The 17978-nt window shown below is 44.5% G+C and overlaps 1 protein-coding gene across 12 annotated transcripts in view; it reads right to left on the bottom strand.

Moving 5' to 3' along the window:
- celf2 (cugbp, Elav-like family member 2) overlaps positions 1-17978 on the bottom strand; it is a 349641-nt gene that overhangs the window by 71702 nt on the left and 259961 nt on the right. For all 12 annotated transcript variants that reach the window (XM_034163469.1, XM_034163474.1, XM_034163471.1 and 9 more), the window contains one exon: positions 1959-2041. In XM_034163469.1, coding sequence (XP_034019360.1) covers positions 1959-2041 — 83 coding nt within the window. The remainder of the gene's footprint in view (positions 1-1958; positions 2042-17978) is intronic.

The raw sequence follows: 17978 nt of genomic DNA, 5'->3' as shown, positions 1-17978 counted from the left end.
TTCCACTCTGATTGCATCTCTCTCTGCTCAGACATTTGGATCTGGATGGAGAGAGGGAGAGAGATGGAGGGGAAGAATGCCAATACAAACATTGTTGTGCTGGCTTTTTACACGCCAGGAGAGTGGGGAAGTTAATAAGTGGGTATTGGTTTTTAACTGCATCCCATTTATTGCTTCGCCCTGGAGCGTGCTGGAGAGCTTCACTTCACCTTTTGTCCTGTCAGTCCACCCGTCATCACCTTTGCTCACCCCCCCATTTCTCTTCTTTCCTTTCGTCTCGTTCTGCTGATGATAATTTTTCTCACTCCTCAACTTTATGAGCAACTTTGTTTTGTGACATTCATAAAAAATAAAAGCTCAAACAAACCTGCAGGAACCACTTCATGGTTTGACATTATAATGCCGTTGATTGCTTTTGTGTGTGTGAACTGCATCCATCTGTCAATACTGGACTTTTATTAAAAATCGGACGTCAGCCTGTCACCGCTGCACGGCGCTGACATGATAAATATGATGCTGCTTTAATTACCCACATATTGTGCTGTTGATCAATGTCACCTGGATTTCAGTGGAAGCATTTAAATTGTCAGGAGCGAGAAGCCGGCGCGGAGAATGATGATGACCACAGAGAGGAGGAGGGAGAATGTTACAGTGTAGAAGAAGGCGATTTCATGTTCCCATAATCCTAAACCTGCTGCAGTGTGTGTCTTCCCCCCGGGGCCGTTTCACACCTCCAACACGGGATAAGCGACTAACTCTCAGCACGCAGGGAAAGTGACCAAATTTAACATACTTCCACAAGCAATTAACACGGTGACTCTGAGCAAAACAACAAGTCCAAATCCGGCGTATGGCCGGTGTGGGATTCGCACCATCCAGCCTGTCCTGCCCAGGAGGGCTATTCACTGATCCAAGTGACAGAAGTAAGCGAGCGCAGGCGCTCAACTGATGAGATTCCAGTTAGTCGGCACAGCCAAGGAGCAAGGAGGCGAGGTAGCCAACAGCCGAAGGGATCTGGGGGCCTCTAAAGATCCACCAAAGGCTAAAAGAATGAGAGGGTGAGAGAATACTGGCCCGTGCTGACATCCGTCTCCTGAGGGCCAGGAGAGGGAACAATACACGACAAAACAACTTTATCGTCTATGCTTATACAAATGCTGCCGTTTACGGCACCGCCGCAGAACCAAACACAGAAACATTAACCCACAGAACCGATGCTGGTTCTGATATTTTTTACCGTTTGAATCCACCGTCTCACTGAGAGCTTTAATATTTAACTCCTCCAAGGACGCTACGCTTACACTCATGTCTGCTGGTCTGTTTGTCTCCAGTTTTCCCCAAAAAACATACTCACCAACATTCCCAATCCAGAATTTTTTAAACGTGCTTACCAACATCAATAGAACATTTTTTTCCCCTCAGTTAAAGTATAGACCTCAGTTTGAAAAAACGCTTCAGGCTGCTTCTAATGTCCAGCAGTGAAACATGGACAAGACAGACAACTCCGGGCATACAAAGGCATCATCTACGCTGGGAAAAATGGAAGTTCCTTTTTTAATTTGTTCAACATCAACTTGTGACAAGAAGAAAAACAATGCACAGGCCCCGCCCTCAGCTGTCTGTCTATGATAACATTCAATTTGTAATGGCTTTTTGCCCCTAATGTCACCGTTATCATCATGAATCAAAATTATCCCATTTATGAGAGATGGTAGGAGGAGGTGAGGTTCCAAAAGTTGAGAATATTCAAACTGTATCAAAAAATTTCTACATTCTATACTCTTAAAAACCAAAAAAGAAACCACCTGGCTGCACCAAACTGACAGTTTTGGACACTTTCAGCCACTCACTTGTTTGCAAATGTGCAGAAGCAAAAAGCTGCAGAGATAAAGAGAGAGGGCACCTGAGGGTGCTGCTGGGAGAGAGCGATTAGAGGCGGATCCAGGATGCACACTCACCCCTGTTAAGGTCTTTATGTTATGCAGTGCATTCTGGGCTTCAAGGGCAGCTTTCCGTGTGTAAAACGTGACAAAACAGCAGCCTGGAGAGAGAAAGAGAGACAGAAAGGAGGAAGACGGATGAGTGTACAAAGCAACAAAGAGCATTTTCTCTATTCATCTGCTTGGCGTCACCTGTCGGCACCGGCACACTGAATGCTAAGGACTGAACATCCCAGAGTGGAGGAAGAGAGAATTATTTTAGATCTGTTTCTATGCTGAGGGCTCGAGCCTGGAGGAAGTGCGCACACGGGGTGCATAAGCACACGCACACAACACGAGGAGACAAAAAGGGGAGCAGCGGAGAAAAAGGTTGTGCCTCTTCAGTAATACTCGAGTAATTTCTGCATACGTGCTCACTCGCTCGCTCACCCGAGGCAACGTTTACTCATTTATTTATTCATTCGCTCACTCACTGAGTCACTCCGCTGTTCGCACTAATTCATGGGATCACTCTGGAGTAAGGACAGGTTTGTTAAAGTGAAAAAAACTAAAATGTTTGTGCACTGGTTAGCACTGTCACCCACAGCAAAAGCTCTGAGCTTTCTATCAGGAGTTTCTGGGTTCTTCCTGGACTATGGCGTCATGCCACAGTCCAAAGGTGGGTGTGAGAGCCTGTGCTGTGCCACCCATCACCGTGTCCACCACACCATGGACACTCCCTGGGTCCTGGATGGCATCCGCCCAGGCTCATAATGGGTCCAAGTAACCACCTGTCTGCCAACAGCAAGGTGAAACGTGGGCGTGTCCTTGGCTTGTGAGGCACCTACATTCTGGATCACACCCAGAGAAACGCATCACATGGTCTCGCTTCCCTTCACTGGCTTCCTGTGAATTTAGGAGCAGACTTTCAGGTTCTGCTGCTGTCTTATACTAAGACCTTAAATGTTCATGTACCAACCTGCCTCACAGAACACACAGCCCTACGTGCCTTCTCTCACCCTGCGGTCTCAGGATGAAGACTTCCTTTGTGTCCTCAGGGTGAAGAAGACCTTATTAATCTTAAAGCATATTTACTTTCTGTTGCTTAAAATTAGGACATGATTTATGATTTCATGCTCTGCAAACATATTTCTTGTGTGTACCACATGTTTTTAATGTGTGTAGGATTTAGTGCCATCTAGCAGTGAGGCTGCTCCCTAAATACATAACTGTTTGTTTGACACAAAGTCCCTCTAAGAGCACCCAAAGTCTAAATAATGATGACTTTCACAATGATTCTTTGTATTTTTCTGAGGTACTGCATCATATAACTGCTGTATCAACATCATTTTATGCACTTTCATAGCAGAGACGGTTAAATACATTGAAGCACACTCAACAGAAACTAGAGTGGGATTTGGCCTCGTCATTAATCTGTGCGTAATCCCTGCAGAGAGGAGCTGAACGCTGCAGTTTCCGAACATTTTTAGTGAGAAAGCAAACCCGCTCAGTCAGGCAAAAAAACAAGCAGGGAGGACATTTGCCCCAGACACAGAGGTGGGACTTCCACACTTTCCTTCTGTACACAGCAGCTGTTATTTGTTTTTTGTTTTTTTTTTCCATCCAACAGGGGGTAAGAAAAGCCGTCTGCAGCCAGAGTTCTTGCCTGTGTCTCACTTTGATGCTACAAACTGCTTTTAAATAAAATGAAAAGGAGAACAGGAAAATACTGTCAGAACCTCTAACGGAAGGAACTTGTGCTTTGACCAGTGTGGTTCCAAAACTCAACGGCGAAAGTAAAAAACCCGGACTGTAAAACACCCACTTTTACAAGTTCCAAACATTCATCTAAAATGTCCTGGTATCACTCTGTATATGCTGTGAAACACCAGGTTAGCTGCTCCGGAGCAGTCCAACATTTTCACCAAGTCACACCTGCTGGTTCTGTATGGCAACCACCCAGACAGACAAAAGGTTCATCCCCACACCAAAACTGCAAATGGACAAACACAGAGCCTTGATGTTCCAGGCCTCATTACTGCCTATATTCCCAATCAGGAGCCAGTGACCACCACATGGTGCCACCAGCAATGGAAGATGGCAAAGAAAGATCCAGAATGTAAATCAATCAAGACCGCAAACACCCAGAGGCTCATCTACAGAAACACCACAGTGCTTATATTTACACAACCTGAAATTCCTGGACCTTTCTGATGACTGGCACTGGACCTTACATGGCTAAAAAGCCTCACTGCTCAATTCCCGGTGGTCATCTACAGGTTCTGTAAGGCGATTCAGTCATGAATAAGGAAGTCCACCTTTAGATTTGAGCAATCAACATGTATTTATGCCTTAAATCTTGAAGTAAACTAAGCAATTTATTGGCTTTAGCTTCTTCGCAGAACATGTTGCTCAAGTTTTACAAGGTGGTGGTGCAGTCTGACAAATATACGTCAACAAAGACCAAAGCTTTGGAAACTTTCCATTTCTTTGCGTTGTATCTGCAGATAATTAGTTACTTCAGGTTTGTTCAGCCAATTACCAGATGTTACGTCACATCCACCTGAGCTCACTGTGCATTAAACTGATCAATCCGACAAACAAACTTCAGCGACAAACAGCTGACGTCCAAAGAAGACGCCAGCCTGAGGACATTTTGAGTATGAACACCTTCACTGCAGTTATTCCTGGCCTTCAGTTTTATGGAACAGCCTCCAGGTTCATCTCATATAGTTAATTTAACTAGTTAATGCTAGAATATGTGTGCCATGGTTTACATTTTCTTTGTTGTTTTCCACATAGTGTTTATGACACAAATCTGCTCAGTGTGAACGGGGTGGAATGGTTGTGGTTTCATAGCCCACATCACAGGCTCCAGCCCTGATGACATTTGCCCCACAGTGTCTCTTACTGAAATCCAACAGCGAGCATCTGGAGCAGGTTTAGCATCCCGATCCCAAAGTCCCTTTGATGAGGCTGACGGTGTAATGGATCTGAATTCCTGTGGTGTCCTCTGGGTGCCAGAGCTGGTGAATACTTGGCCCTTGGCCTAGCATCAGGGACGTGATCGGTGTTGTGATTCAGACTGTGCAGTGCCTGTGCATTATCTGAGATAATTCAACTTAGCGTGTCTGCTGCGAGCGAGTGTGACAGGCAGTGAGGAGGAAACCCAGAGCCCAGAGTCCTACCATTGGTACGATTCCCTGCTGAGACTCCTCAACACCTGTGACCGCTTAAATGCAGAAAGACAAGTGAAGACATCAGATAATTTAATGTATCCTATGCAAGTCAATTTTGCCGTCACGTTTCTGGTTCTCAGGTAAATCGATGGTGGCTTTTCTGGATCTTTGCACATCAAAACAGGATAAATACTGGATCTGCTGAAACTATGGAAGTGTGACTGACAGCTGAGGTCCAAGAGTGTGAACTCACATCACCATGGACCTGCCCTGGGTCCTGGAAGGCAACCACCCAGGCAGACAACGGGTCCATGCCCACCAGTCAAAAGTTGGGAAACGTGGGCCCCAACTTTTGACTGGTGCTGTAGTTCTGAGTACAGGAAAATATAAACATCAGATATTCCAATAAAATGTGTGTAGTGCTGGCTAATTAAGTTAGGCTGACTGATATTAGTCTAGCTTAAAAGTAGCATGCTTAAGCTGCATTGTGATTAGCTGGTTAGAAACCTTGAGCATGCTGAGCACAGTATTAATGCTACGTGTGTACAACAGGGAGCTTTTTAGTGCGGCCTCAGCGTTGTGCATTATAACACCATTATAATTCCAACTGCACCTGAGTTGAAGCTTCAGCCCCTCACACGTCATTAGCAATTCCAACAGCACTGTATAAGGGTTGGCTCACAGCCACACAGAGTGAATTATGATTTCAGTGGCTCTTTTTTATTATAATCTTTTTACATATCTGTATTTGGGAGGGTTAGCATTTGCTGTTAGCATTAGTGATTCTGATGGCATATAGCGTCATTGGAGGGGAGACTGTTAGAGCCACGTGTTGTGATTCTGGCTGTGTAGCCGGGGCCTGGGAGCCATGTGGCGTGTGGCAGATCATCCCAGGTGGTGTGCTGTCAAGTCGAGACGGGGATCAAAGAGCAGACGAGTGGACCTCACACGTGCACATGCACGCACACACGGATAGTCCCTGCAGTGTGCCATTTCCACCTGTTTAAGAATCAGCACACTCACACAGACGAAGCTGCAGAAAGCCAGCCGGAGTGCAGACATTATTTTAAGTGCATGTGTGCGCCTGATTGGGAGAAACGCATCGATACAGCAACCTTGAGCAAACGCTGCAGACTGGCATGAATAAGCTCCATCCGTCCATTTGCACATCAGCGTCTCTCACTCGCAGCACAAACATTTACCTCAAGGCCGAGACGGCTCAGAGCAGAGACTGGAGAGGGGCGCGCCAAAACACACACACTCACACACACACACTTAGACTGACGGAAAGAAATCTATTACATGTTCGTGTCTGAGGCAGAGAGAGACAGACATGGATGAAATGGTGAAGAAGACAAAAGAAGAAGAACAGAGAGAAGCAGTGTGACTGTGAGTGGAATAGCGAGCAGAGGAGGGACACACCGCTTCATAAATGCTTCATGGCTGCAGAAGGGGGCCTTTGACTGACTGAAGACCAGCGGCCCTGTTCCTCTGTCAGTGCTTCTACCCCCTCTGACTGCAGGTTAACTCCACCTTCTCAACGCCTTCACAGCGCATGGCAGCGCGGCTACAGAGGAGCTCGACCAGCGCACCAAGACGTGCTCAGACTGAAAACACGAGCCAGCTTCCATGTCCAGTCAGGAAAGATTTCCAGAATGTGCAGGCTTTCAACTATGGAGCACGTCTGTGTTTGATGTTGATGTTCCTAATGAGGTCAAATTAAAGAAAATGTGAACCGCGGATAACAATAAAGGTTAGCATCAACTGTGGTTAGCAATGTCCGTGAGTAGCTAACTCCAATCCTACTTAATGTTTTTAGACCTCCTGTGTGGTACCAGTTCAGAAGAAAAGGTTGCCACACCTGGAGGACTTCAGCAGCTTCAGGCTGGTGGCACTGACATCACACCTGATGAAGACCCTGGAGAGGCTGGTCCTTGGACAGCTCCGATCCCTGATGAAATCATCAATGGATCCACCTCAGTTTGTGTACCAACCTGGCACTGGAGTGGATGATGCTGTCATCTACTTCCAACATAGAGCTCTCTCTCACACCTGGAAAAACCTGGGAGCACTTTGAGAATCATGTTTTTTGGTTTCTCCAGTGCTTTTAATATCATATAACTGGTGCTTCTGAGGGACAAGCTCGAGATCACAGATGTGGACCCCCGCCTTTCATCTTGGGTCTTGGACTACCTCACAGAACGACCACAGTACGTGAGGGCACGAGACTGCATCTCTGATATGGGTCGTCTGCATCATGGGGCCCCGCAAGGAACCATCCTGGCTCAAATAGTTTTTTAAACATTTTAACCTGATTTTTTTCTTAGCATGTAAATGGTGTATTCACTTTGTATACTGTTGGTATTCCTGCACAGTACTTGCCTTCCGTGTTGTTTTGGTACTTATTTCTCTTACCTATTACTTATCGTACTTTGCACAGTTGTACTGTCCCTTTGCTGTTGTAACATCGCAAATTTACCCTTCATGGGACTAATAAAGGATGAATAAAGAAAATTCTGGAAAACTGGATATCTGGAAAAGCTTCCTCACAGTTTGTTGAATTCTTAACTCACTTCCCCATGGACATGTCGCTGACTTCTGTCCAACACCTGAAAAGGACTAAGCTTTAGAATTCTGACATCTGTCCCACTCCCTTCCATGTGGGTGGGTTTCCTCAGCAGTCTTGGGATTTAGTTTTGATTTAGATTCCTGGGATCAGGATTTAATTCCACATAAAGGATGATATGGGCAAAGACCAACCTGCATTTTCCACAAACATGCCTCACTATCGTTTCACTAGGTGATTACCCAACCACCAGGGTGAGTTTGATTCAGAGACTGAAATGAAAACTTCATCTTCACCAACAAAGCTATCACCTCCCACCAAACCCGGATTTCAGGTAAGTGTTCGGGAAGGAGTACAGCTTCCTCAAGAAAAGACAGCCGCTACCACTACTACTACTACTTCTACTAAAGTGCTCAATACCCTATGTCACTGCCTGTATGTCAATGAATTTGTGTGGCACATTTGGCTCAATTCCTAAATGCCATCTGGACATGAGAGGGACACATGCACGGCATGCACACACACAGTTGCTTTGTAGTATAAACGTAGACTGTACTTTCTAGACTTGTGCCTTTTTCACCCTGTGTGTCAGTAAAGTGGTGATAGTGGGATAGTGGGCTGCTGTTTATACTGATGTGTGTGTGTGTGTGTGTGTGTGTGTGTGTGTGGACAAGATAACTCAAAAACGTCTGGGCAGATTTCCTTCAAACCTGGCGGTAATATTACTTGGATAGATATCTAGAGGTGATTAGATTTGGAAGAAGTTTTGTTAACAGTCAACATGTCTCAACAATCAAACACATATGGATGATATGAAGCATATAATAATCAGAAAAATATTTGCAATAGCTTGGTATCAATGTTAAAGTCGTCAAAAACACCACGACAGACATGTATTTACTTGTACATTTATATTGCGCTTGCAGAATCAAATCATCAGCAGAATTTTTCGTAGGTTGAGTTGGTTCAAGAAATAAGAGCCGGAGGTGGAGACGAGACGGTCATCAATGACCCACATTTATGGAACACGTCAGCCGTGTGGTCCAGGGAGGACACATATTCCTGATTTTTCTCCGACCCTCTTTCATTCCCGTTTGTTTTCTGCACAGATCCTCGTGTGTGTAATTTGTGTGTGTCAAACAGCCAGTGAGTGACAGCAGGAATGAAACGAGTGTGAACGTTATTTGGAATGTGACAGCACAAGAAAGAACAGACTGTCAGAGGGAAAAATAGGGGGAGGACGGGAGGACAACTTCAAACAATGCTGCCTTTCTGACGGGCAACTGGCTGATGTTCTAATCCTGTTAAAGGAGGAATCGGTCCAATTCGCAGCACTTCACAAATCTACACAATCCAGCGGTTACTTTGGTGGAAAAGCGCCAAAGTCCCCCTTCCAAAATCCACCCCTCTCTCATCGTGAAAACAACACCGGCACTTTCCGGAAATCAAAGCAGCTTTCTGGCTGACCTCAAAGTGCTCCGAGAGGGAAAATTCCAGCTTCGCAACTCCGCTTATAATTGAGAAACTTTGCCTGTTGGTGAGGTAACAAAACATAAACACACTGAGAAATGCATTCTGGAGGGAAAAATAAAACGAGGCCAAATCCCTGCTGACATTAAAATCCACCTGCAGCTGCTCTCTAATTGGGTTTGGGTAACCTGTTAAAAACGCTTATGTCAGGTTAAAGCCACATAATTGGCTGCTCTGCTGTAGGACAGATTGAAATGAATCAGTCCTGCGTCTTAGGTCATCTTAGGTCTCACCTCAGTCCATTACAGCAGATAATTGTCTTGGACGGCAAAATGATTAGAAATCAGAGTCCGCGTGTGTTAATCTACAGGCCTGACATTATCTCTAAACTGTCCTCGGTGTGCTCTGAGTTTGTCTTGTTTTCAGGTAAGAGGACATTTAAAATCTTGGCTGACGTGAAATCCAGTCCAGGTGTCCAGGTCACAGACAGTTAACCAGACACTTACCCGGCCGGTAAGTACAAGTTACCAAGGGGGCAAGTTTGTACAACATTTACCCACAATACAACAGTGGGATGTGTTCATCTGTCAATCAAACTCTGTGTGTGTGTGTCTGTGCACGTGTCATGATCACACTGGTTATATTTTAATTAATTTAGTTACTTTAGTTATCTTAGTTTAGATCCAGGATATGCTGGAGGGATTACATTTCCCAGCTGGATTGAGAACCCTCTCAGGATTTCCAGCAGTTGGCCAAGGATAGGGAAGTGTGGAATGAGTCCGTTACCACTGTGACTCGGATCCCAATAAACAGAAGAACATGAATGAATAATATTTTAGTTTGATAACAGTCACTTGTTTAATTCATTGAGAAAATCCATTAATAGTTAAATTTTTTCCCCATTTTTGAAACTAGTGTCGTGCCTGTAGGATGTTTTCCTAAAGAAAATTGGGAGCTGAAGTAGAATCTTCATGGCTGGTCGTATGAGGCTGTGTCTGAAGGTGGGATGTACAAAGAGGTGTACTTACTCTGACATAGTTTTACCAGACAAAGTGTACGTTTGTTAAGACATGGTTGACATTGAGATACAAAGAGACACACAAATACAGTTATTTTAAGAAAAAGACTGACATTCATCCAACATGTTCAGACACATATACACACATAGAGATATAGGAAGGAATAAACACACTTAGTGTTCATGAAGCACAAACATATATGATATGTGATGTGAATTAGGGAATAACCCTGTTGCGTCTGATGATTTGCAGATGTTCATGCTGGATTTTACGGTCGAGATTGAGTTTTAAAAAGGTAAAATGGATATTTGTGACCGTAATCCAGCATGAACATCAGCAAATCATCAGACACAACAGGGTTATTCCCAATCTAATCTAATTCCATCGTTTGCACGGTTTATTTTTCTGTAAGTAATTCGGTCAGCGAATCGTTGTGAAAGGGTGTGGTCGGCTCTTTTGCCACCGTCCACACAATATTTTATGGTCTGAAATCTCACACAATTAACCAATCAGAGTTGTGGAAAAAAATGTAATTGGATTAGAATACAGTAGTTATTGATAATGTAAGTAAGGGACATTTAGGTTTGTTGTGAAATGTGTGGACTGATTGATAACTATTGTGTTTGCATATAGTTTGGCTTTTTTCAAGAACACTGTAGGGAGTTGAATCCCGTTCCACTTATGTGAAAGTACCACCACCGGTGTCTTTTGCTTTTTTTGGCCATTGGGAATTTTTAAAAGTGTTTTGAAGGCTCAATCTGGTTAGATTTATTTTTTGAGGTAAAGGGTCTCTATGGTGGAATATGTCCACAGCCAGAGACGGTGCAGCATGTCCTCATGTACTGTAATAAATATCCCAGAGGAAGGAAAGAGCTTCTCTCAGAATTTAGAAGAATCGTCCTGAAAGAAGTTTCTGTAGGGAGTATTTTAGACATAAGATCAAGTGGGGGGTGGGGGTGTTGGCTGTTTAAATACTTGAAAGACACTGGACTCGTCGAGAGGATTTCATACTGCTATAACGGACTGATGCAGCAGGTGGCAGCAATGCAACAATAAGGATGCTGGCTGCCGTTAAACACCATAGAAGAAGAAAGGTGCGCTTGATTGAAGGGTACGTTTTGATGACAGAGTGCATTTCCACATTTATAAAATGCCACAAAAACCCCACCAAAATATAAATAAAAGTACTTAACTCATATTTGCAGTCAGTCTGGGTAAATCATTGGACCCATAGATTGTGCAGCTAAAATAACGTTAGCTGATTAAACACCATAGAAGAAGAGAGGGTGCGCTTGATTTTACTCACAAGGACATTTTGAGATGGAGATGGCCAATCCTGTAATAAAAATAAAGGTTTCAAAATAAAGGTTTTGAAAATTAATGTCTGAAATTTTCATAATAAAGGATGCATCATTGTGCCAAGTGCAAGCCATATCTGAAAGTTGAGGCTGATTTGACCATCAGAGAGATATGCGAGCCACATACTCGCACTCACACAGACGCGTCTTGCTTTATGGATAGAGGTGACATGCTAGTCACTGTAGCACTGGGCTAGGTTAGCTTGCTGGCTAACCGGATAAGTTAACATTTACTTAAAGGGGCTCCATTTGAACCAGTCAGTTTCATTTTCCAGCTGATGTATAGACACTGGGATGTTTCTGGACAGTCAGGATTTTATCAGACTGCAGCAACTTGCATTTTGGACACTTTTTTTCTTTACCTCTAAGGTGTTGTAGCGTGTGTACAAACTGTGATTTGACTGAATTAAATAAGTGAGTATTTCACTTTCTGCAGCAGATCAACGTGAATCACAATAATTTGCTGCAAACATTCGGTGCAAAAATGCCCCGAGACTCGAAGGTTATAGACGAGTAACGAGGGTTATTTATTACATTCTAATCTGATGTCTTGGCCTGGAAAATATTTTGCATCATAAGATTAATAATCCATGAAATGTAATGGCTTAATTATGGCTCAGTTTGTATTTCATTTCTCTATTTTTATGTCATGCACAGGGGCTCTTGTGCGGCCTCTTAATGAAGGCATTAAACTTATTCCTTATGTGTGTGCGTGCGTGTGTGTCTCGTGTGGGCAGGCTGTATCATTAAGATAAATGGTAAAACGAGTCCCCCGCCAAAAAGCAGACACACACACACACACACACACACACACACACACACACACACACACACACACACACACACACACACACACACACACACACACACACACACACACACACACATAGACGCACACAAAGCCGCCATGGTGCTTACGGGTGTGTTGTAGCAAAAGGACCATTTTCTGTTTACCCCTCTGGCTCTTTTTGTCTCATCCTCTCTTTATCTCTCACTCCATCTCTATATCTCTTTCAGCACAAAATGCCAAATTGCTCCATCCCTCACTCCCTCCCCTCCACGCCGGCTCATCCACTCATCTGGTTATTAACTCGGAACACATTAAACCAACAGCGGCGCCACAGTAACATATTCCCCAGCCCTCCCTGCTCGACAGGAACACATGAACACAGACCTGAGTCAAGCTACAAAACGCTTCCGACGAGACGCACCAAAGCGACAATATTTAGCGCTTTCAGGTGGAACACAACAAATTTGGGACACTATTAAAGAAACAGACTCTGAAACCACTTCCTGTGATCAAGAAGCTCAAGTGAGCAGAAAATAACTATTTTAAAATACTTTCAGTCGACATTTTACAGTTAAATACAGTCTCGAGTTCACGTTTAACAGTACAGTACTGACAATGACATCATTAAGACATGCCTACTGAAAGATTACCTGGCTCCTTACACAGAGTGGGTGTGGTGAGCAGCAGATCCTTTTTATTTAAAACAACAGGAACAGGATTATGTTGGAGAAGTCAAACACCTTTTGTTTTTTTAGGATGCATCACTTCAATGTCAACAAAGAGCAAATGTTTGAAGACACCTAATTTAGATTATTTTGCAGGAAAGGTGTATAATATTCCCCTTTCAGTTTTTTTTTTACTTCTACAGATTTCTTGAATTTACAATTTTTTAATGTGCATGGGATTTGTTTCTATGAAAACAATATATCGCTAATGAAAAGCTAATAATGTTGTTGTGAAAGTGTCGTGACACGGACCCACAACAGGGGGCGTTAATGAACGGACAATGGATAAGCCAAAAGTAACAATTTAATGTTGTGAATCGCACAACGACGTACAGACAATAACAATATGGTGGAATGTCAATTATACACCAGGTGACGTGTGGGCAGGCTCAACGATAGAAGACGCCTGGCGAGAGAAGAGCCGGATCCCACACAGCTTCCACCACCAACGGAGCTGAAGAACACTGGAGCCGCCAAGCCCTGCGCCCCAGGTGGCCGCTGTCTTCAGCAGTCAGACCCGGTACTGCTGGCAGAGAACAGAGACAGTCCTGATGAGTGTGAGTTCGTACACTCAGTAATCCCACAGTCTGTATACAGTTAGGAGGGAAAACCTCCACCTCCAATCACACACTCGTGCAGCTCCTGTGAAACCACTTATCTGGTTTGGGGTGTGAGGCGAAGCCGTCGCAGTCCTCACCAAACGCCAATCCCACAGATAAGGCAACACCACAGGAAAACGGCTGCAAAAGAGTTCAGACTATTATTCAGTTTTAAGTCAGCAGAGAAGTTACCTGAATGGTAGCTGATTTCTCGGCGGGGAGGTGGAGTTGCAGTCCGGCCTTTATGGTGGTGGTGATGAGTAGTGGATGAGTGACAGCTGGTACGGATGATGAGTGACAGCTGTCACTCCCGGTCGCTCCGACGCCCTCTCGTGCTTGAAGCCCGCACTTCAAGCAGGGCGCCATCTTGTGGTGGTGGGCAAGCAGTACCTCCTCTTCAGCGGCCCACACAACAAATGTGTCACGATAAAAAGTACTCACCCTCAACAGGGACCAAGCATTTGTCCAATCTGCTATCATAGAAGAGTTGTTTTGTTTGTTTGTTTCTGAAGGATTTTGAAATAAAACCTCTCCTGGTTGCATGAAAAGGCTCTACAGTTAGTTCTGCAGTGATATGTCAGCATCTTTTTGAAAAACTCTGGAATTTTCAACTTAAAAGCCCTCAGAGTATCACCCCCCCCCCCCCCCCCCACACACAAAAAAGTGGTTCACTCTGGGGGGGAGGGGGGGGGGCTGCTGCAGGCTGCTGCATACGACCCCATATGCTCTGTTCTTATTTAGAAGAATTGGGAAAAAGAACACTGGTGTAGCGGCTTTGTTTTGTGATTTTGACTACTCCCACTCCCCTCGGGATGTGAACTCATGATCTCCAGCATGGGAGGCAGATGCTCTGACCAGCTGTCTAAAACCTGGGCTCTGGCTTGAGCAGCCAGAGAATCCTTTTATTGACTACCATATGCACAGCGACTCCTGCTGGCCTCTGTTACACCGGCATCCAGAAAAAAATGCTGCACAGACACAGGGCCTCAGACTAAAGAAGCCTCTCAAACAAAATGTGATGTTTATCCATCATGTGGCACAAAATAATTACAATAATAAACAGCTGGATTGCGTTGATCCGCGTACTCTAGCTCGATGTGTAAAACTGTATCCAAAGCAGGTCGCCCAGCAAGTCTGAATTCTTTTTAATCTTCTGTGTCCTGTAATTAGTCATTAATTTATTCATAGCTCTCCTGGTTTCACGTCTGCAAATGTGATTGTTGTTTTACGGCAATATCTTGGGACTAACTAAAAGAATTTAGATACTTTAAGATTACAGCTAACACTTTCAATCAGTGTGGGAGAATCAGACAGTGTGGAAAACTAGTCTGTCAGACAGTGAGACTGAACCTGATTCAGGCCTTTCCAAACACACACACACACGAGATGGTGATCACACCTCGATCCACTTTGTTTTATCCAAACTCATGAGCAAGACCTCAACATACCAAAACTGACAGATGGGGGTGTCAAGGTTTCAGAAGTGCTGATTGCCCAAACCAGCAGAGATATCACGTTCACAAAGAACTACATTATTTTCACCCCCCCCCCCCCCCCCCCCCCCCCCCAGGGCACCAAAACAGACCTCAGCCCTCAGCTGTAGTTTGAGAATCTTTCCATGAGTAGAAAAGACCAAGCTGTAGAGTCCAGCACCAACCACAAACATCTGTGACTGTCTGCAATGCCCTCACTGGGGTCATACAGGGATCAGGCATCTTGTAAGAACCCCCAACATCTCCCATTTCCACAGAACTGTTGTGTGGGCTGCCAGAAGAGGAGGTACTGCTGGCCCACCACCAGAGGGCGCCCTGCCTGAAGTGCGGGCTTCAGGCACGAGAGGGCGCTGCCGCCACGGACACAGCCGGACAGCTGTCACTCATTATCTCCTGACAGCTGTCACTCACTCATGCTTCATCATCTCACTCCATAAAACCCGGACGTCATCTCCACCTCATCGCCGAGATATCGTCAAACCGTTCAGGTAGTATTCTCAGCCTTGAAAGAGAACTGTGTATCAGTCTGAACTCTTTTTTGCAGCCGTTTTCCTGTGGTGTTCCGTGTCTGTGAGACCGGCGTTCAGTGTGTCCAGCAACGGCTCCGCTGCACACCTCTACCAGATAAGTGGGTAGACAGGAGCTGCACGAGTGTGTGTTAGAGGTGGAGGTGGCATTCCCACCATTGTTGCTACTGGGTGTGCACACACCCATATCTTATTGTCTCTGCTCCCTGCCAGCAGTACCAGATCCGACCTTCGAAGACGGTGGCCACCTGGGGACTCGGGACTTGGCGGCTCCAGTATTCTCCGGGTTCGGTGGCGGAGGAAATCATGTGGTTCCGGTTCATCTCAGGACAGACGTCTTCTATCCTCGAGCTTGCCCACACGTCACCCTTGTGATTGACTGTCTGTAAAATTTCACATTCCTCTGTGTTGTGCTCATTCACAACAGTAAAGTGTTCATATTTGACTCTTTCATTGTCCGTTCATTTACGCCTCCTGTTGTGGGTCCGTGTCACTACACTTTCACAACAAGAACCCCCAGAAGACACAGTCATAAACCTTCTCCAAGGCTACAATTTTTCCAATTCAGTTTCAATTTATTTTCATTTATATAGTGCAAACTACAGCAATGGCGCTTCACACAGTAAGGTCTAACCTTACTAACCCCCAGAGCAAGGACACAGGCGACAGTGATAAGAAAACTCCCTCTGATGATTTGAGGAAGAAACCTGAAGCAGACCAGACTCAGAGGGGTGACCCTCTGCTTGGGCCATGATACAGACACAAATTACAAAAGAATTCACAAAACAAATATAGGAGATGTTGCTGGTGCACAGGACAGGAGGGTTTCAGAAACAGACACCACACTCATCTCTGGGTGGAGCCGCACCTCAAACAGAGAGAGAGAAAAAAACCCCACAATCAAATCAAATCAAATCAAAATCAATTTTATTTATATAGCACCAAATCACAACAAACAGTTGCCCCAAGGCGCTTCTCTTCATTGGCTTCCTGTTAATTCTAGAATAGAATTTAAAATTCTTCTTCTTACTTATAAGGTTTTGAATAATCAGGTCCCATCTTATCTTAGGGACCTCATAGTACCATATCACCCCAATAGAACGCTTCACTCTCAGACTGCAGGCTTACTTGTAGTTCCTAGGGTTTGTAAGAGTAGAATGGGAGGCAGAGCCTTCAGCTTTCAGGCTCCTCTCCTGTGGAACCAGCTCCCAATTCAGATCAGGGAGACAGACACCCTCTCTACTTTTAAGATTAGGCTTAAAACTTTCCTTTTTGCTAAAGCTTATAGTTAGGGCTGGATCAGGTGACCCTGAACCATCCCTTAGTTATGCTGCTATAGACTTAGACTGCTGGGTGGTTCCCATGATGCACTGAGTGTTTCTTTCTCTTTTTGCTCTGTATGCACCACTCTGCATTTAATCATTAGTGATTGATCTCTGCTCTCTTCCACAGCATGTCTTTTTCCTGGTTCTCTCCCTCAGCCCCAACCAGTCCCAGCAGAAGACTGCCCCTCCCTGAGCCTGGTTCTGCTGGAGGTTTCTTCCTGTTAAAAGGGAGTTTTTAATTACAGAAAAACCCCAACTGTCAAAACGACCCCCTGTGAGCAAGCACTTGGCGACAGTGGGAAGGAAAAACTCCCTTTTATTACATACATAAACATAAAGAAGGAATCATATCCTTAAACCTAGTTACAGCGCTTTCCGAAAGACTTCTACTGTAATGTAACTTATTCCCCACTGCTGGGTAGTCCATCAGAGTAAATGTAAATGTTATTAAGAAATGATCAGACAGAAGGGGGTTTTCAGGGAATACTGTTAAGTTTTCAATTTCCATACCATGAGTCAGAACAAGATCTAAAGTATGGTTAAAGTGGTGGGTGGACTCATTTACATTTTGAGCGAAGCCAATTGAGACTAATAATAGATTAAATGCAGTGATGAGGCTGTCATTCTCAGCATCTATGTGGATGTTAAAATCGCCCACTATAATTATCTTATCTGAGCTAAGCACTAAGTCAGACAAAAGGTCTGAAAATTCACAGAGAAACTCACAGTAACGACCAGGTGTACGATAGATAACAACAAATAAAAATGGTTTTTGGGACTTCCAATTTGGATGGACAAGACTAAGAGTCAAGCTTTCAAATGAATTAAAGCTCTGTCTGGGTCTTTGATTAATTAATAAGCTGGAGTGGAAAATTGCTGCTAATCCTCCCCCTCGGCCCGTGCTACGAGCATTCTGACCAGACAGAGCTTTAATTCATTTGAAAGCTTGTCTCTTAGTCTTGTCCATCCAAATTGGAAGTCCCAAAAACCAGTTTTATTTGTTATTAT

This window comes from Thalassophryne amazonica, chromosome 22, assembly GCF_902500255.1.
Source record: "Thalassophryne amazonica chromosome 22, fThaAma1.1, whole genome shotgun sequence".
Taxonomy (NCBI): Eukaryota; Metazoa; Chordata; class Actinopteri; order Batrachoidiformes; family Batrachoididae; genus Thalassophryne; species Thalassophryne amazonica.
The sequence above is the reverse complement of the archived record's forward strand: the minus strand, read 5'-3'. Positions and strand labels throughout refer to the sequence as shown.